Source organism: Eleginops maclovinus, chromosome 12 (genome assembly GCF_036324505.1).
Source record: "Eleginops maclovinus isolate JMC-PN-2008 ecotype Puerto Natales chromosome 12, JC_Emac_rtc_rv5, whole genome shotgun sequence".
Lineage (NCBI taxonomy): Eukaryota > Metazoa > Chordata > Actinopteri > Perciformes > Eleginopidae > Eleginops > Eleginops maclovinus.
The window spans coordinates 23672744-23692842 of record NC_086360.1 but is presented as its reverse complement, the minus strand read 5'-3'; the positions used below and the strand labels follow the sequence as shown (position 1 = coordinate 23692842).

Below are 20099 nucleotides of genomic sequence, written 5' to 3'. Positions count from 1 at the left end.
CCCCCGACCACCAAAAAGTCCATCTGTGATGAGCTAATGCACCACCGAGACTGTTGCATGTTTATATAACACTGTGGGTGTGTGGGCCGGGGGAGATTGTGCAATGTTTCTTTGTGTGTGTTTGAGTGAATGTGTTGAAAAAGGAAAGAGAGAAGCTGAAACACATGTCCCAGAATAACAGTCCGTTTCTTTCATGTGGTCTTTCAGGAAGCCCATCACGTCACAGCATCTCAGAGTGGAGGATGCAGAGCATAGCGCGAGACTCCGAAGACAGCTCGGACGAGGAGTTCTTCGACGCTCATGGTAACAACGGTTTTGATTTCCTTTTGGGCTTGCTAGTTAGATCAGTAGCATGGTGGTCAGTGTGTTCAGTTTTTCAAAGAAACTGCTTGTTTTCCCTCCCCTGACTCTGCATGCATCTCTTTAACCACAGATCAGTTCTTAAGCTTCCCAGATACCCAGCATGCTTTGGGGCTGCAGTTGAAATAGGTGACTGCTCTCTGCCGGATGAGTTTTGGCCGAGGACACGGGGCGGGTGTCTCATCCTGACGTCTGGTTCAGAAATCACAATTATCTTTGCCCTGTGTCTCCCTCTTACCAACACACACACACACACACACACACACCCACCACCGACCAGTGTTTGTATGGTGAAATGGTTTCAAAACATTTAGTAATGATGATGAAACAAGAATAAAATCATTGCTGTCATTTAATATATTGCTTCTGATTTCGCTGCACGTGTTTCGTTGAATACATTTCTGCTCATGAAATTCAATGATTTGACTGAGTGGTTTTGAATCTGATAATTGATTGTGTTGTCCAGTTTTTATGTTTGTTTGGACTAATTATTGAGTGTTGGGGGCCTGAAGTAAAAGCCCCTTACATTTCATCAAACAAGCACATTAAATTCATGACTGAAGTCGTGACTGTACATTTTTCCTTCTTTAAAGTTGGTTTATGCTCATCTTCCTCCTGCAGTAATGCTATATTACAAGGTTTATTTTTGACTGTCACGTACTGTATCCTTCTCTGTTTTTAGTGCAAATGAATAAATGAAAGCCTTAGAAGTAGAACTCCTCCTAGATGCCATATTCAGTGTGTCTGGTCTTCTGAAGCTTAGTACTTATACCCCAAAACAAAGACAAATAATGTATCTGCTACAGTTACACATGTCTACAATCAAACGACTGCACTACAGTTCAATCAAACTGACCTATAATGTTATTGATTGATTATTGAAATTGATGAAATAGAAATACCTCTATGCCTTCACACTTTATTTTTTGTCTTATCCAGTTTATAACCCGTTTGATATACATGTTTTATAAAGAAACAAAATGAATCAAGTGAGAAAATAAAACTAAAAGTCTTGTTGATCTGTGTGCAGGACAAATTGTGTCATAGAAACACACATTTAATGACAGAAGTCTTCTGACTGCAACCTCCTGCTCACGAAGCAAGTCTCTATGCAATAAAATGAATTCTATTTCTTTTCAGTTGTGTTATTTATTTGTAGTATTGCTACAGTGGAGTGAATAGCATTACATGACATTCATACATTCATTTCCAGATTTGATGTATTAACACAGAGTTAAGATACCAGGAGGCGGCCTGTTTATTTTTTTGAAATGAAGCTACAGGCATTTAATTATACACAATATAAAATGATGCACTAAGATCCTGAGCCTTTTTAATTAACACATATGTAGTGGATGGATAAAACAGTCCAGTCATATATTTGTGTAAACCTGAACTATACACACTAGATTAAACTTCTTCTCAGTAGGTAATTGCTTAGAAACTACATTTGGTTTTTTTCAACTTCCATTATAGTAATTAAACCGACCACATTCTTGGCAACTGTCAGAGAAATAACATGGGCTAACTAGCCATGGATAACCACCAGTGCTATACTGAAAACATGAACACACCCGGCGTGACTTTCATTTGCTGGCCACCTCATTTATTGATGCCTTATATCAAGCATTTATAAATGTCTATTAATTGATTTAATTGATCATCTCTTGTGGGAAAGCTTGACAAGGTTCCTGTACGCTGGTCCTCTGTTTGTCAAACAATGTTAATCCTGATAAATAAACTATCCTATACAACTTTATAAACCCTAAATGGCCCATACTTTATCTGATGATGGTTTATGTTGTGTCGCCCCTGCAGAGGATCTGTCGGACAGCGAAGACGTCATGCCGAAGGAAATCACCAAGTGGAATTCCAACGACCTCATGGACAAGATTGAAGCTGCAGACACGGAGGAGACTCCTGGTAGGATGAAGACCAGATTTACTTCTTCATGGAAAGTCACTCTGCCTCTGTACCAGATGTTAAGAGTGTGTGTGTGTGTGTGTGTGTGTGTGTGTGTGTGTGTGTGTGTGTGTGTGTGTGTGTGTGTGTGTGTGTGTGTGTGTGTGTGTGTGTGTGTGTGTGTGTGTGTGTGTGTGTGTGTGTGTGTGTGTGTGTTTGCAGGAGAGCTGTTCAAGGAAATGACAGTGGATTATGAAAGAGCAACCAGTGAGGAAAGACTAGACGAGGTACGTGTGTCTGAAAAAAAACAACCCACTAACAACAACAACCAGCAGAATCATCTCTGAAGTACATTTGCTGTTTTGCGAATTCCACAGAAAATGCCCTTATAAGGACATATAAGCTTTAGTTTAACTTGTATTAAAGCAACAATACTCAAGTAATTCATTCATTCAGTTTAATTTTGAGGTACCTTTTTCGGCTTCCTAATACTTAATGTTTTACTTGTTAATCCACTACATGTATTTCATAACTTAGGTTCATTTAAAGATTCAAATAATTTGTACAAAATGTAAGAAACAATGACAGAATAAACTTCAGTTCCTGGTGGAATTCTTCTCTAAAATATATTCAGTAACAGTTGAAAATAAGCTCCCTACAAGCTGAAATGGATAATTATTCATGATCAATTAGGAATGAATTATTATAATTACACTTAAGAATACTTTTTAATGAAGCACTATTTAATTGTAATATACACTGTGGTATTGCTACTAATACTAAAGATCCCTCGAGTATTTTGCATCAGGTTTTTTGGGAAGAGAAGTCCCTGAGCCTCTCTGTCCTCTTGTGTTCAGATGCGTGGCTCTGTTAGCGGCCAAGCCAGTAGCTCTCCCATTCCCACCATCACGGTAACAAGGCACCAGTCAGTAAGTAAACGTTATGGCCTAAGTGCATTGTGGGCTACATTAGCTCCACATAGTCCCCCCTGATCAAACCCAATACGTACTACCCCTGCCCTTTCCAAAAACCCAAATCCGTGTTTCCTCCTCAACCGTCTGTTCAACCTCTGTGTACTCGCAGCTGTGGCGTTGAGTGTACATAAAGTGCTTCTTTGAAACAAAGTTTTGTATCAGGCTCAGAAGACAAAACTGCACATTATGTTGTTGTGTTTAATGTGACTTGCATTGTCCTCAGGAAACCTTGTTGTTGTTGTTGTTGTTGTTGTTTTCCGTCAGTTGAACAGAGGAGGTTGGATCTGTTCTGTTTCCCTTCATGGCTCTCTGGCCCTGTCTCGTGAAAAATAAGTTTGGTTAGCACTTTCTAAGACGCTCGTGTCTGTAAGGCATTCTAAAGTGTATGGGGTCACTCACATCAGTCTCATAATACCCAAATGCACACAGAAGGACTCACACTTATTTCGGGATCCACAGAAATGTTTTTCGATGCACACATAAATGTGTTCCGTTTCATATACATGTAAATAAAATCCAAATACAGTTTTACATAATGTATCATTGATCACACATTTGTTTTCCGTTTCAAACTGCTGAACCTGCATACACAACCCGCTCTCTGTGCATGGGTCGCTGTGTGTGTGGGTTTTTTGAGACTCCCCTGACGGTCACCCGATTCGTACTTGTAATGTTTTCTATCTATAGCCAATCAGATGTCTCCTCCGTTCTAAGCCAATCACATGAGCGCGCCCCCACGGGTAAGATTTCTGGCGTTCATGACGTAGCGCTTCACATACGCATTCTGCGGTGTCCGGAGCCGACAGGTCAAATTCAACATGGCGTAAGATAAGGGATAAGTGTCTCTGCGTGAATGATTAAATATGCTAACAGTAACACATCCCTAACGTCACAAGAATTCCTACCTAAAGCATATTTAATCAGTCAAATTCAAAAACCCACACACGAATGCACAGCGACCCATGCACAGAGAGCGGGTTGTGTATGCAGGTTCAGCGGAAAACAAATGTGTGGATCAGAGGTACATATGTCAAACTTTTTTCTGTATTTTGATTTTATTTAGATGTATATGAAACGGAACACATTTGTGTGTGCATTGAAAAACATTTCTGTGGATCTTGAAATACAAGTGTGAGTCCTTCTGTGTGCATTTGACCCCATAACAGTGTGTTATTATCTGCTTATGAAACTATAATATTAGTTTTAAGTACTCATAAGTGTTCATAATGCTTTATAACAAACAAAAACATCATACACACATTATTAAGCACCAAGTATTATAATACATCATAATTGCTGGGCATTTTAGATGACATTTTATTTTATTTTACTGTAATTACATCAGACAATGACCACTAAAAGTGACTTATAATCACCTTATGATGCATTATGTCTGCCTTTATAGCTCAAGAAGTTCATTCCTTAACCTAAAGCACCCACTGATGACACACGGTAAATGAAATCACGTTATTATGGATAACAAATTGATATAAGGTATTACAAATATGGTAATTATCTTTAAAAAGGTCAATAAGTAAAGCTCGCTGTTAAAATGCTTACAATGTGTCATGATTATTGTTAGCATTATTTATATTTATGATTCAAACTATACATTTGTTATTATTATTATTATTATAGTTTTTTATTCCACTCATGGCAATTGATATAAAACAAAACATGGATACTTAATTTTTTTTATTTTTCATTCTTTTTTAACCCATGATGGAAAGGAGCAGGAGTAGTTACAGTGCTATATGCAGATTATAACACATATTAAGTATGGTTATAATGCTTTAAAGACATAGGCAACATAGAAAGTGTTACTAAAGAGTGTGCCAACATTTGTTGTGTGGTTGACTAATTTTACATACAATAGCTAAGGTATTAATGTCTATCTGTGATTGTTCCCTCTCAGTAAGCATGTTGTCTTTGGTTATGCCAGGATTTTCCACAAGTACATCTATAATCGATTCTGCTGGAGCTCCTTCTCCTCATCCTAAACATCACTCTTTTTTAAATGTTCTGTTCCCAGGAGAGCTCGTCAGCACAGTGTCTGCAGCCTTCCAAGATCCACGTGCTGATCCTTGTTCTGCACGGAGGAAACATCCTGGATACCGGCGGAGGCGACCAGAACAGCAAGCAGGCCGACGTCAACACAATTAGCACAGCGTTCGAGACAGTCATGCGAGTTCACTACCCCGCTGCGCTGGGACGCATCGCCATCCGTTTGGTACCCTGCCCTGCCATCTGTGCCGAGGCCTTCTCCCTGGTGTCCAAGTAAGAGGATGCACGTAATTCTGCAAGCTACAGGCATGTTGGATAACCATTGTTGTTTATTGACTGTGAGTGTGGTTTTCTGATGGAGGAGATCCAGGTGCAGCTCAAAACCATGTGTCTTTAGCTGTCGTTTAAACATGTCCACTAAGTTGCCCTCTCTGTTATTTCCTGGTGTGGTGTTCCACAGTTATTCCATAAATGTGTTCATGATTTCACGTGCGTCTCCTGCTGCAGCCTGAGCCCATACAGCTACGATGAGGGCTGTCTGTCCAGCAGCCAGGATCACATCCCCCTGGCAGCGCTCCCCCTCCTGGCCACCTCTGCCCCGCAGTACCAGGAGGCCATGGCCACCGTCATCGTCAGAGCCAACCAGGTGTTCTCAGACTTCTTAAAGTCTCTGGACGGGGCAGCTTTCACCGGCCAGGTCAGTCACTGAAGATACCAGGGTCAGGTTTAGAAACACAAGATTATTCACAAACAAAATAAACAAAGACAACTTCAATAATACAATAATTGCATATTTCATTACAAATCTCTCAAACTGTTCCATAAAATATTCTTAAGCCACTCTCATCTCATCGTCTAACCTGTTTCACAAAACAGGACCAGTGCGGAGAACAAGAACTTCTGGATGCATTATTCACTCACAAGACACTTTTTATGAACTCAAACTGGCCCTGATATTATAATTATGCCATCGTTATCTGTGAACACACATATTGAGAAGCATACCCACTGATAATATTGATAATATGGCACATTATATACGTTTTTGTATAGTTTCGAAAGATATATGTACATATTTACAGTATCACAGCTGAGCCTGATACATCTCAATATTAAAAACATTGTTAATTGATTTTCCACTTAACAGTATATACACATATAACTGTTTCATTTTCATCACATTTGCTTTTGTTATTAAACTGTGTTTTTTTCAGGTGAACCTCAACCCTACGGATGTGTTTGAAAAATATAACTATCATTTTAATACCTCTATGTCTGACCTTTGGCCTTTCTAGGTCTGCCTCATTGGAGACTGTGTGGGAGGAATCTTGGGGTTTGATGCACTGTGCAGCAGCAATCAGACGGTGAATGAGAGCCAGAACAGCAGTCGCAGGGGCAGCGTGGTCAGTGTGCAGGTAAGAGACTTGTTACTAGGGGTGGGAATCACCAGGGTCCCCACGATACGATTCTATCGCGATACTTAAGCCACGATACGATAGTATTGCGATTCTACGATATGCTAAGTATTGAGATACGATATATTGCAATATGGCGCATTTCTGATTTCTTTCTCTGCTGACTCCATCTTTGTTGTGATTAATTTCCTGCCAATCCCACTGACTTTACCCATGGCCATGACCGCACAAGAAAAAGCTCAGCACCATCTAGTGGATTGAAAAAGCAATAGTTACCATAAACTTATTGATTTGCAGTATGAATAATTTATACAATAAATTATCGACACTTGGTGTCTGTGTAGCGATACAATATCAACACGCAAAGTATTGGGATACTATGCTGTATCGATGTATATAGAATGAGTAAAGCTGTTCAAGTAGGTTATAGTGCAAACCACGTGATTATAAACTGCAATGCAAACAGTGTGTAACAATTTCCTGCTAGGAACAGTATGTACCCATAAATGCTGTCATCTAAATGGTATAAAAACTAATACCTGAAATTCCCGCAAGAGGGTTTCTCTTGACCGCAGTAAGTGTAGGTTAAATAACATGTGTTAATGGCGGCTGAGATGGCATAAAGGTTTACAGAGTTTACTGCAATATCACACGACTGGATCGTCGTTACAATCATGTGCAGAATATAATATAATAAACAGTCGATGCAAACAGAAAAGTGAAACCACTGATATTTTAACAGACAGTCACACTCATACTTACATAATTCTGAGAATTATTGAAAATACTCAAAATTCCAAGAATTCTGAATTTATGAAAATATTCAAATTCTGAGAATTTCTGAAAATATTCAAAATTCTGAGAATTTCTGAAAATATTCAAAATTCTGAGAATTTCTAAAAATATTCAAAATTCTGAGAATTTCTGAAAATATTCAAATTCTGAGAACTTTAGAAAAAAGTCAAAATGACGTGTACTGTTCTGTGTATTCTATGAGCAACTATAACATCTTCAAACCTTGTTTTGCCAAGCTGTAAAATAAATGTCAGTCTTTTTTTAATTGATATAAATTTATTTAACTAATTTCCCTCTATCCCACTCAGGACCAGGACCTCCTCTCTCCCGGCATCATCGTGAACAGCGGGCACGGCTCAGCCTCTCCGACCCTGGAGGGCAGCCGCCACCTCAGCCGGAGCAACATCGACATCCCTCGCGCCGGTTCAGGCGACGACGCCAAGCGACAACTGCCCCGCAAGAGAAGCGACTCCTCCACCTACGAACTGGACACGATAAAACAGCACCAGGCCTTCCTCACCAGGTGGGTTTAGTGAGGGAAGACAACAGTTCTTACCTGGATGTAAGAATAGGACAATTTGAAAATGTGACATTAAGATTATCCTTACCAAAGGAATGATATTATTGTGAGCTCAATAATATCCTTATCCCTGTCCCTGGGAGATAACCATGACATTGTTTTACATGCTCTCTGAGTCTGATTTATTTTAATTCAACATGAGGCAATGACTTTGTGCTGTCCTTCCAGCTTACACTCCAGTGTTTTGCGGAGCGATGCAGTGTCGCGCAGGTCGAGCAGCAGCACCATGCTGGATGGAAGCTCCCTCGGGAAGTTCGACTTTGAGGTGTCTGACTTTTTCCTGTTTGGCTCTCCGCTGGGCCTGGTCCTCGCCCTGAGAAAGACTGTCATTCCTATGCTGGATGGTGAGCTATTTAAGAGTATATAATGTTATCAATTTATAACTTATAACTGGACTTTTCACTACACTTTTCATTTATATTTAATTGATTCTTGACCCCCCTCGCTCATGTTTTCGGCTCTATGTCTCCCCCTAGTGGCCCAGCTGCGGCCTGCCTGTCAGCAGGTCTACAACCTGTTCCACCCGGCTGATCCTTCGGCCTCCCGCCTGGAGCCTCTGCTGGAGAGGAAGTTTCACCTGCTGCCTCCCTTCAACGTGCCCCGTTACCAGCGCTTTCCCCTGGGAGACGGAAACTCTGCCCTACTGGGTGAGCCCTCTGCACCCACGGTGTCTAAAATCCTCAGTAAAATCAATCCAGTAGATATCCAGTCTGTAATTAACAGTGGATTCATTTAGTGCTCACTTTTTTTCACATGCACAGACACAAATTCAAATGTCACTGTATTGAAGTTGCTGTTTAATTTCTCCTTTTAACTTAAAAGATCATATCCTGGTACTTTATGATTGATTGAATGATCATAACACACTGTCCCGTTCCCCAGGGTACGATGCATTAAAGACATCGTGGCTGGTCCCTTCATACACAGACACATTCGCTCAAAGAAAGTGTGTTTGTGCTTCAACATGTTTTGCAAAGCAGTTTACAATCTAAACATGGTCAAAGTCCAGCTTGTGGTTTCTGTTTGGACACTGTGGGGTAACGCTTAGAGCCTCACCCTACCCTTTTATACAAATATCTGTCTATTTGTCCTGGAGAAAAAGTAAACAGAAATGTACAAAGTAAATATTGAGCAGAGGATTTATCTTTCTAAGTGCAAACACAAACCTTTCATCCCAGAACTAATTAAGGAGCCACATTGGGGTTGATAAGCTGTGTAAGAAAGACAATATTTATCCGCTTCTGTCCTAACGGTAGTCACTTGAATAACAGCTTTCAGAACAGATCTACAGCCAGTGGTACGGATAAAGTTTTAAAGACAATTTAAAGATAATTTTTTGTGCCAAAGCTTTTAAGACTATAGGTGTCTGGGCGTTCGCTATGTAGATTGTTTGATTTTCTGACTAGCAGTGCCAAAAGAAATGGCCTCGACTCTGCTTTCTCGTCTCACGTTCAGTTGTTCTTGCTTCATATGTTTGTGTCTTCCTTGTCTTTTTTTCCCTCTCTCTCTCTCTCTCTCTCTCTCTCTCTGCCTTTTGTCCCCCATATCTGTACGTCACTCTCTACCTCCGACCCCCCCTCCTTCTGCCCCTCCACCCCCCCCCCCTCTGTAGTGGAGACAGTCCAGAGCAACGCTCAGCTGCTACTTGACAGCGGGCCTCCCTTGTTGTCCCTTCGCTGTCAGGAGACCATCAGTGAGACCTGCATCCCTGTGCCGGTGCTCAACTGGCAGGAGGGCTTCCTCAAAGCCACACCCGCCACTATGGAGTGTGTGTAGCATCTCCCATTCACCCGCATCTGTCCTCCCCCGCTTCACTGCGTCTCCCTGTCTCTTTGTTCCCACCTTCCTGCTGTCACTTCCTGCTGAGATGCTCAGATTTTTACCCCAGAATCAGGCTAGAACATTTCAAAAGTGTTTGTCTTTTCTGGGTATTTCCATTGCTGTTGTTTCAAGAGTGAATAGCTGCAGTCGAGTTTCAGATGAATCACCCATAGACCTTTTTATTAACTGTATATACCTTTCCCTGTACAGTGGAAACCTCTATCAATGGTCACGTCTATACTTATCAAAATGAGCACTATAAGCAAATTATGATCATGGCCAAATGAATGACAATTGTTGTGACCTTCTAATTATTTTTTATATATATACTAGGAGTATTATTAATGAAACGTGCTAAAAACTATACTGTGTATTCTATAATCCAAGAACTCTATAATACAGTACAGCACTGTGAGATAGTTGACTATTAGTTGTACTTCTATTCTAATTCAGGTTATAAATACAATAACGTGAGTAGTACAAATAACCACAGCTTGCCGCTTGTACCTTCCAATTCCTAGTATCACGATTTATTGAGTCTGTTTTTTAATCCAGATAGGTGGTTGATCACTTTAGCATCCTCTCTATTGTTTCATGTAAGGCGATTTATTTCATGGTTAACGTGCCGTAGAAATACTTAGGAAAATCTGATAAGCATCTCATGTGGTGTTGCTGTTTGTTGTTGCCGTCTCCTATTCATGTCTTGTTCAGTGTTTTGAGGAAGCAAGCATTTGTGTTTGTGCTGATGGCTTCAGTGTGTCTTCATCACTTCCATACAAATCCGATTATTGATGTCGGCAGAGGGTTTTCTCACCTTCATCTGAATAACAGAGACATGTGGATGTGAAGATTGTGCTGCTTGTGATGTTCGTACAGCCTAGTGTAATGTAGCTCTATCCTCGATTACTGTTCCCTGTGTTTCATCTTGTGATAATGGTCAGAGGGCATCTGATTTGATAAAATCTCCAGCACTATAACATTATATCTGAGACTTTTTAACACGGTGCTCCTTTGCCATTAGATAGAAATCATCCTTATAAGAGACACTAATCCAGTGTGTCTCTAACACATGTGGACATTTGTATTGTTTTATGTGCTCGTGTGCCTTTGTTTCCTCGGGTTGGCAACAGAAATCTGACCTTGGCAGAGGTGAGAGTAGTACTCAGATCTTGTACTTTATAAAAGTAGAAGTACCAGAGTGTAGGAATACTCGGGGTACAAATAAAAGTCCTGCAATCGAAATGTGACGCAAGTAAAAGTACAAATGTATTAGCATCAAAATACACTTAAAGTACCAAAAGTACTCATTACGCAGATTGGCTAGTATGTAATATATATCTTGATAATAATTATTGATGCATTAGTGTGTTATCAAAAGTGGAAATACTCAAGTAAAGTACAAGTACCTCAAAATGATACTTGAGTACAGTACTTACGACTTGTCTTACGACTGAGTTACTTTACACCACTGGACCTTGGCCACGATGCGGCTCCTTCCAGTTTCACATGTCCTTGTCGCCTGCCTGCAGTCACATTTCTCTGCCCCCCCCCACCCCACCCTCATCACTGTCTGTTCCCGTTACCTGTGTCTCTGTCTAATGGGATCTCCCTGTTTCGGCTCAATAGCGGATGTTGTTCAGTCTCATGGTGGTGTCTTCATGGACAGTTCGTATCCCTCATCCCCCGTAACGGGCCCCCTCTCCCGGGGCCAGAGGAGGGCCAGTGAGGTCAGCATGGCCAGCCAGGTCTCAGGAATGGCAGACAGTTACACTGCCACCAACATAGCCAACAGTAAGTGTTCTTAACCACCAACCAGCCTCTCTCCCATACACTCACACACACACACACACACACACACTGGTCTACTTATTCCCACTCTTAGCCTTTTTCCAGTCTTCCTCTTATTTATTTTTTGACTTATTTTCAACTTCACTACTCTGACTCTACACACACCCTGCAGTTCACTCAGTCAGATACAGGAGCTCCTTTTTCTGCCAGGAAAGACTTTTTCTATCTTGTTTGAAATTCAAAGTCCCAAAAACGAGCAAGTGAGTCCTGAAGAAGAGCCGAGTTTTAGCGCCACTTTTCACTGTCTGTCTTACTCTTATCCACTGTCTAAATGTAAATGCAATGAACCAGTGCTGCATTTATCTAACCTATCAATGCATGTGGACACCTGCTTCCCCTCAGCCATTCCTGCATTATCCTCTCCCTGCTGCAGCGTCTGCGGAGACGGCCGGTGTTCCGTTGTGTTTTATGTGCGATTGTCCTCCAGAGTCTCTCCGTCCCTCACTGTTTCACTTTTGTTATCAGAGCATTTATTTGTACGTCACGTTGTTTTGCACACTGCTGTTTGAACACCTACAGTACAACCCTGGAGATTCACACAAACTAATCCTAACAGCTTTTTATTTATGTGATACAGGAGCGTCAGGAGACCAGCTGGCTGCCTTACCTCTATTAACTATTGTTTTTCAGCTTTCACTATTCATGCCAGCTTACTGACGGCGGACACGTCCCAACATCAGAACTCAAACTAATTAAACTCATAAGCTGTCACGTACCAACACGCATCATTTTTGTTTTTCACATTGTTTCCTTTACTTTGGTTTTCATTACAGCAGCAGTTCACACAACCATCTTTATTATTCAATCTTTTTAACATTAAACATATGTAACGACTCATCTTTTCAGTCTTTTACAACGTTATTATTCTGTAGAACACTAAAATAGTCATGTTTTTCATTTGCGATTAAAAAATAAATAATAATTTGAACTAAATTAGGGCTTTTTTGGGAAATATAAGTGTTTTTTAGCTTCATTCAAATTCTAACAGATACACTCAGTGCTCCAAATGTGTATTTTGTTTTATTAAATTATATAATATTATTATTTATATATAATTCTGTATAAATCTTCTGTCAAAAAGTACTTTAAATGCATCAGTATTTCATGTGATTTCTTTCTCTGTTTTCTCCCCATAGCCAAATCATGCCAAATTAACCAATCCAAAAAATTTGGCCTTTTATCCCAACTCGCCCTTTCATCACAAAACAAATTCTTCCCGAAAACTCCCCCAAAGTCCCGTAAGAAAGTGGAGTCTGACGATGCCGAAGGATCTCCTGATGCAGATCTAGAGGCAGAGCAGGACAGTGAGGCAGACAGTAGTGAAAATATAAATCCCAGCGGCAAGTACGAGAACTGCCTCTCCCCCGGGCTGGACTTTGCCATATGTGATCTGGTGTCACTGGACTCCCAGGCTGAAGTGGACCAAGGTACTTTTCTGAGGGAATGGACTTCTGAAATCAACGTGAAGCTGCAGCTGTTTTCTGTTCGCTGTCCTATACTGTGTCAAATTCCCAAAACTGGATGCTGAAAGCCTCTTTTTCTTCCCCTTTCATTCCCCTGATGTTGAAGGGTTATTACTTCCATGATTAGGAACAATCTATGAATGAATCTTTTTTCATGTCCATACTAACATGAATAACCACCTTCAGTTGGTCACATAATCATGCATCACTTCTAACTATCTCATTCTTGTTTTTGCTCTGGAGTTTCATGTCAATAACAAATATAAACTAACAATTTCCTTCTTTTAGCTGAAGAACTGCTGGGATCGGGGATGATTGTGGTTTCAGATTCAAATTCTCTTTTTGCTTTAGCTTCAGGGATGTTGCACCTTGTGGCATCGCATACCTCTCAAACTATTGACAGTTTCACCTTATGTATCTGCACCCCATTCACCTCATTCCCATCGCAGTGGCGGCGCGTTGGTGGGGCACAAAGCGGCTGGACTTCGCCCTGTACTGCCCCGATGCCCTGACCGCTTTCCCGACCGTGGCTTTACCGCACCTCTTCCACGCATCGTACTGGGAGTCCACTGATGTTGTGTCTTTTCTCCTGAGACAGGTGAGTCAACATCACCTGCCACTCTTTATGGCCGGTTAATAAGTGAGTCCTCTTCAGAGATGCTGAGTCATTGAAATGTCTGCTGTAGGTCATGAGGCATGAAAACTCCAGCATCCTGGAGCTCGACGGGAAAGAAGTGACTGAATTCACCCCCTCCAAACCCAGGGAGAAGTGGATCCGCAAGAGGACTCATGTGAAGATCAGGGTAGGAAACACAACGACAAAAAAAGGCAGTGTCAGTGGAAAGATAATCCTGAATCCCTAACTATTTATCATCTGTAAAATCTCATAAAAAAAGAGTGATGACTGTATGAGAATGAGCCTAGAATGGCAGGAGCTAGGCGTGCGTTCTCCAGATTAAAAATAAACCGCATTTAGAGAAAAGATTCAAATGCACGGAAAGACTTGGAAGAAAGGGGAGATGGGTCTTCCTCACCTGCAGGCATACATGCCATCTAAGTTTCTCTGTCCCTCCTCTGACAGAACGTGACTGCCAACCACCGTGTGAACGACGCTGTGTTCACAGAAGACTCCCAGCAGGTCCTCACAGGTCGCTTTATGTACGGCCCTCTGGACATGGTCACCTTGGCCGGGGAGAAGGTGATGTTTCTTGTTTTTTTACAGCTCATATAGACTGATGTCTGCAGGTATACTTTGTGCTCATGGTTCCTCTGTCCTGTACAGGTTGACCTCCACATCATGACCCAGCCTCCGTCAGGAGAGTGGATTTACTTCGACACAGAAGTCACCAACAGTAGTGGCCGCGTGTCTTTCATCATCCCAGAGGACAAACGTCTGGGCATCGGAGTCTACCCAATCAAAATGGTTATCAGGTGAGATGAGACCATTTCACAGCAGACATTTTATTATTGCCTCGCCTGCCTAATCAATAAAGGATTGCCTTAAGTCTTATGTAATACATCCAGAAAACTCGTTACGTTTTTAAGTTTAAGATGGTGCATCGCACAATAGAGTTATTGGCACTGTGGGACTGCCAGAAACTGTTTCAATGTTCTGTATGTATAACACATGTGGAAACTTTGACTTTGACTAGATTATGTTTTAAGACTCACATCTATTACTGTGTATCTAATTTGGATTATGTTATCTTTACACATCAAAACGGAGAGGCTCCAGACTCTCATAATACCTTGGTTATGATATGATTTTATGAAATATTTTAAGTCAATAACAAAATAACTGTTAAAAACTTTATTTCAGATGTTAGTGATTGGATGACATTATGATGGGGCTGACGATGTTGTTGTCATGCTGTATAAGTGTTTCGTGCCCCTGAATTACTATATTTATATACGTATGTTGAACTATTGTTAGAGAAAAAGTTTGAGGCCTCTTTAATGGTCTTATTTCTTGGTAACAAAACCCTATAGCATGTCTAAATGTAATGTCTGAGTTATTCTGTTTCTGTTAGCTCAGATAGTTGTTGTGTTCCAGTGTCCTCAAGGTCCAAAACATTTTGTCACTTGGTCTTTCTCTTTTACCTTACACTCTGTTATTTTTTTTGTATCCCTCAGGGGCGACCACACGTTTGCAGACAGCTACCTGACAGTTATTCCACGAGGCACAGAGTTTGTGGTGTTCAGCATCGACGGCTCCTTTGCTGCCAGTGTGTCGATCATGGGCAGCGATCCCAAAGTGCGGGCCGGAGCCGTGGATGTCGTCAGGTGCCTAGTTGCCTTTTTTAATTCTTTGGTTTTACACAGGGCTGTACCAAATAGAGAAGAATCGGAGGATGAAACCCTCTTTATTAGTCACATACATGCACACAGCAGAGCACACACAGTGAAATTAGTCCTCTGCATTTAACCCATCCTAGTACTAGGAGCAGTGGGCAGCTATCGTGCAGCGCCCGGGGAGCAATGGGGAGGGGGGGGATTGGAGGTGTCCGGTGCCTTGCTCAAGGGCACCACAGCAGGGCCTAGGAGGTAGTGACACTCTCTGGAGCTCTATCCATAGCGTTGGCCACTACATATATCTCCTTCTAGCCCTAATAGAAGAGTTAAATGTAATGAAAGACGTTCGGCACAGCCCTATCTCTAAACCAATGCCTCTCAGATTACATCATTGGGTAGATTTGTTATTTCTCTCTAAATTCTGATCTCCTGTTCCTCCTCGTTGCAGACACTGGCAGGATCTGGGTTATTTGATCATCTACGTGACGGGTCGACCAGACATGCAGAAGCAGCGGGTGGTGGCGTGGTTATCTCAGCACAACTTCCCCCACGGCATCGTCTCCTTCTGCGACGGCCTGGTCCACGATCCGCTCAGACACAAGGCCAACTTCCTCAAGACCCTGACCGAGGTAAGCCGGGAGGATGAGGCGGGGCGGAGTCTATGTGCAGTTTGATAAGCACTATAGTTTGTAGTTTGGACTTATGTGCAATGAATGAAGAAGATATATGAAAACAGTTCTCATGTTCATTTGACTGATTCCAGGTTAACATGAGGATCTTTGCTGGATACGGATCAACCAAAGACATCTCAGTCTACACCTCCATCGGCATCCCTCCCTCCCAAATATACATCGTCGGTCGACCTTCCAAGAAGTTGCTGAACCAGTGCCAGGTACCACGGGATGTCTTTATGCATTACTTGGGAAATTGGTCTGGCTTTTCAGATAAAATTGTACTTCTTTCAAGGACACTACTATTTCAAATCATATAACATTTAATAATAAATCTACACAAATAATCCCCCCCCATCCCATATTTATATTATAGCATTACTGAACCGTAACAATAAAGAGTCAATTCCATACGTTTACAAATGCCAAATACAAAAAATACAATGACACAGAAAATATAATGAACAAAAAACAACAACAACGACAACAACTAGTAAGTGGTCAGAAAAACTGCAGATAGCTTATACAGTCTGAATATTCTAAATATAAAATATCAAGTGTGATACAGGTTTTATAATGGTTGCCATAAAGCCCTTTCATAACCTTGTGACCACAGCCTCTCGTAGAATAGCTAAAATGCTAATCCTAAAAGGCTAATGATGTATAGGGTCTTAATGTGCAGCCTACAGGAAAGAGGAACCTTTTCCTTTGACTAATTTCACTGAATAAATAAATATCCCTTCACTAAATCCAGGATGTATGACTCCTCTGGGTGTTTGTAGCTGACAGCGTGTCTCTGGTCCTCCACAGTTCATCACAGAGGGATATGCGGCTCATTTGTCCCAGCTGGAGTACAGCCACCGCTCTCGGCCCGCTAAGTCCAGCACAGCGCGCATGGTGCTACGTAAGGGCAGCTTCGGCCTGGGCGCTAACAGCGACTTCCTGCGCAAGAGGAACCACCTGCTGCGCACCATCTCCTCCCAGCCGGCTCCCAGCTCCCCGACAGGCAGCATCCACAGCAGACCCGAACGCACACAGAGCCAGTCGGACAGCGAGCGGCCCGAGAGCGCTCACAGCTACGGGCCGGGAGCGGCGCAGCGCAGCATGAGCATCACGGCCAGCTGCTGGGGCCGCAGCAGCAGCACCAAGCTGGACCCCGGCATCCTCAGCCCCAAGTGACAATGAGAGAGACACTCATAAATAAAGTGCTGAGGAAGAGTAATGCCAAGACTGAAATGCAGGGGGTTTGAGATGGGTAAACGCCACGATGAACACAATACGTGCTACAAACCACTGTTTATAAACCAATGCCAGTCTCACTCTACACACATATTTATAAACAGAGGCTTTATTTATTACACAACACACACACACACAACTCAACAGGCATTTCAAGGAGCAACTTCCTGAAACAGGGACACAAACAGACTTATTGTTGGGACTGTTTCTACTGTTTGGTAAATATGTATCAGTCTATGTGAGTCTATACAACAGGCTTTTAGATCAGAGATGGTTACAGATACCAAACACCCCAATGCTGTATTCTAGCAAACAAGACGGAGTGGTTACAGACAGCCTGTGTCAGGGGTAAGAGCTGGTACTGTAACCGACCACTGCCACAGCAAGCACAGCAGTTCGTATAGGGATCCACTTTGTGCTTCATAGTTTTAAAGCTATGTTTCTTTTTTATGTGATGATCAGATGTGTTCACGTCTGGGAGCAGAGCTGAGAATCAGGCAAAACTGGATTGAATGTCTGACCAAACACACACACGCAATCATTAAGCCAAAAATGTTTCTTCTTTTAGGAAAAATCGCTTTTGTTTTGTAAGCCAACATGAAATCCTTTAAGCAAGCTCTCGGACTTTGTTCCAGTTTTGCTTGTTTTCTTGCCGTCCCTCAGACCAAAGAACCGTCCTAAATATCACATGAAGCAAACTGCGAAATGACCCTTTAACTACGGTTGCAGCTGAAACTGTTCCTGGGATTTTATAACACTTCACCACACCTCGCCATGCCGCTGCCCGACCCTTCCTACATCGGAAATGTGCGATTTTACGGTAAACGTGCCAAAGCAAACAGCGCAGAACGATATGCTGTACATTAAGAGAGAGAGAGAGGGAATGATTAAGGTGTAAAAATGGATTTGTGTAAGTATGTATTTGAATGGCTTGTACATAATTTGCTTTACTACAGTGCAGATCTGGTATCTGGTCCACTGAAGACTAGCTTCAAGTGTCTTCTTCACTGCGGGGGTCGACACCGCCTCGTTCAGGATACACTTTAATGATGATACTTCTTGTTATTTATGATTATAGATATTTTAAAATCGTATTGATTTTGTGAAATGTGTTTTTAGATTCCTTTAGCTATGTTTTCTTTCATTCTTTGATAATTCAGTTGCAGCAGCCATAACTCAGAGAGGTGTTTGCCTGGCACAGTATTGTATTTTTATTATTTGATCCTGCAGATCACAAAGAACTGAATCAACAGAACTGCTATATTGTGTCATATATTGTTTGTTTATTCTACTTTTGGGATATTTGGAATATGGCTTTCCTCTGGTTATCCCTAAGCTGTAAATGAGGCGTTGAATGTGCTCATAGATAATCCTCCGTAGATTGAGTTCTGCTGCGCCTTCAGAGGAAGAGGAATCAGCAAATTGTAAATTCTGTACAATACGCAGTCAGAAGTAGGAACAGCTGTTCACTTTTTATTTCTGAAACACATTTGTGATCATTTAAATGATGTTGATTTGGCCCCTCTGATAGGCCTGTAGAGAGCTGACTGCTATGGACCAATATGGACTCAAACGTAAGGGAAACGTGCAATATTTCTCAACCGCACCACAAGATCAAACAGACTGTGTAGAGGAAATTGTCACAGTGCATTGACAATCAGATCAACAGGAACTTATTCTAGACGGAATCTGAACACACATGAGCAGCACTCAAAAAAGCATAGGCTACACACATTTGTGGTGTGTCAAAAGAAGTGACATTTTCTTTCAAAAAGGGCCACTAACCTGATAAAAGTGTGACATACTACAGTAGGTTTTCTGAAGGGGAGGGACATCCCCAATATCAATGTTGCATTTTACGTCGACTGCATTTCAAAGTGACCCAGAAATCAGTTGATTAGCCAGCTGAAAATAATTCGTTTTTAACAAATCCTTTATGGTGTTTTAGCTTTTATTGAGAGGATCGAGTTAATGGTGACTTTGGGGGCTGCTGAATCGTATAGTGTTATACTGGGAGGTGTTTCTAGTATTTTGTCTACCCCTTTCATATCAATGAGGGGAGACAATGTTAGATAACTCAGTGTAGATCCCAATGCATAACAAGGAAAGTTATTCCAAACTTTACTACAGCCCCTCTGCGCCGAAGGCTGCTGATTGAAGAACGGCTGTTTGTACATTGAGAGCCATTAGAGGAAAAACATGCTGTAAAACATGCACTTGTCTAAAGTTGGAAACGACTGAACCACACGTCCTTCCTGAGAACGTGCAGGGGAAGCGGTGCGGGTGTCTCTGATGTTTGGTTACCTCTGGGCAGACAATGGCTGAGTTTCTGCTACTAACTCACACATGATCAGAGGCCTTACACTTCCCTCTTCTGCCTTACATTCACCATTGTGTTGCGAGACTGAACGCTGCTTCCTCTCAAACTGACTTAATGGAAAATGATAGACTGTTTGTGGAAAGGACACATTTCTTCTTGTTTGGCTTGTTTTCACTTAAAAGGAAACATTTCACCAACATTAGGCAATCCGTCTCCAGCTGTTCCCCGGGTTAATGCAACGCCACCACTGCAACACCAACAGTTAGCATTCATAGGCTGTACATACATATGCAACATACCTTGGTAAAACATTTCATTGTACAGGGTGTGTATCTTGTAGATTTTTGGATAAATTCATTGTATCCATCCCCTTGTGTTTTTATGTACAGTGTATAAAGAACATATAAAGATCAAC

The 20099-nt window shown here is 41.7% G+C and overlaps 1 protein-coding gene across 6 annotated transcripts in view; it reads left to right on the top strand.

The window, feature by feature from the left end:
- Positions 1-20098, top strand: part of LOC134874006 (membrane-associated phosphatidylinositol transfer protein 2) — a 44257-nt gene extending 24159 nt beyond the window's left edge. For 3 of the 6 annotated variants that reach the window (XM_063897962.1, XM_063897963.1, XM_063897964.1), the window contains exons 7-26: positions 208-303; positions 2179-2283; positions 2485-2549; positions 5269-5513; positions 5748-5937; positions 6536-6655; positions 7759-7973; positions 8199-8374; positions 8507-8677; positions 9643-9798; positions 11478-11642; positions 12836-13126; positions 13612-13760; positions 13849-13965; positions 14244-14360; positions 14445-14593; positions 15296-15445; positions 15903-16083; positions 16218-16346; positions 16936-20098. In XM_063897962.1, coding sequence (XP_063754032.1) covers positions 208-303; positions 2179-2283; positions 2485-2549; positions 5269-5513; positions 5748-5937; positions 6536-6655; positions 7759-7973; positions 8199-8374; positions 8507-8677; positions 9643-9798; positions 11478-11642; positions 12836-13126; positions 13612-13760; positions 13849-13965; positions 14244-14360; positions 14445-14593; positions 15296-15445; positions 15903-16083; positions 16218-16346; positions 16936-17304 — 3356 coding nt within the window. In that variant the 3' untranslated portion in view covers positions 17305-20098. The remainder of the gene's footprint in view (positions 1-207; positions 304-2178; positions 2284-2484; positions 2550-5268; positions 5514-5747; positions 5938-6535; positions 6656-7758; positions 7974-8198; positions 8375-8506; positions 8678-9642; positions 9799-11477; positions 11643-12835; positions 13127-13611; positions 13761-13848; positions 13966-14243; positions 14361-14444; positions 14594-15295; positions 15446-15902; positions 16084-16217; positions 16347-16935) is intronic. The other 3 variants (XM_063897965.1, XM_063897966.1, XM_063897967.1) reach the window with 3 other exon arrangements.
- The last annotated feature ends 1 nt before the right edge of the window (position 20099 follows it).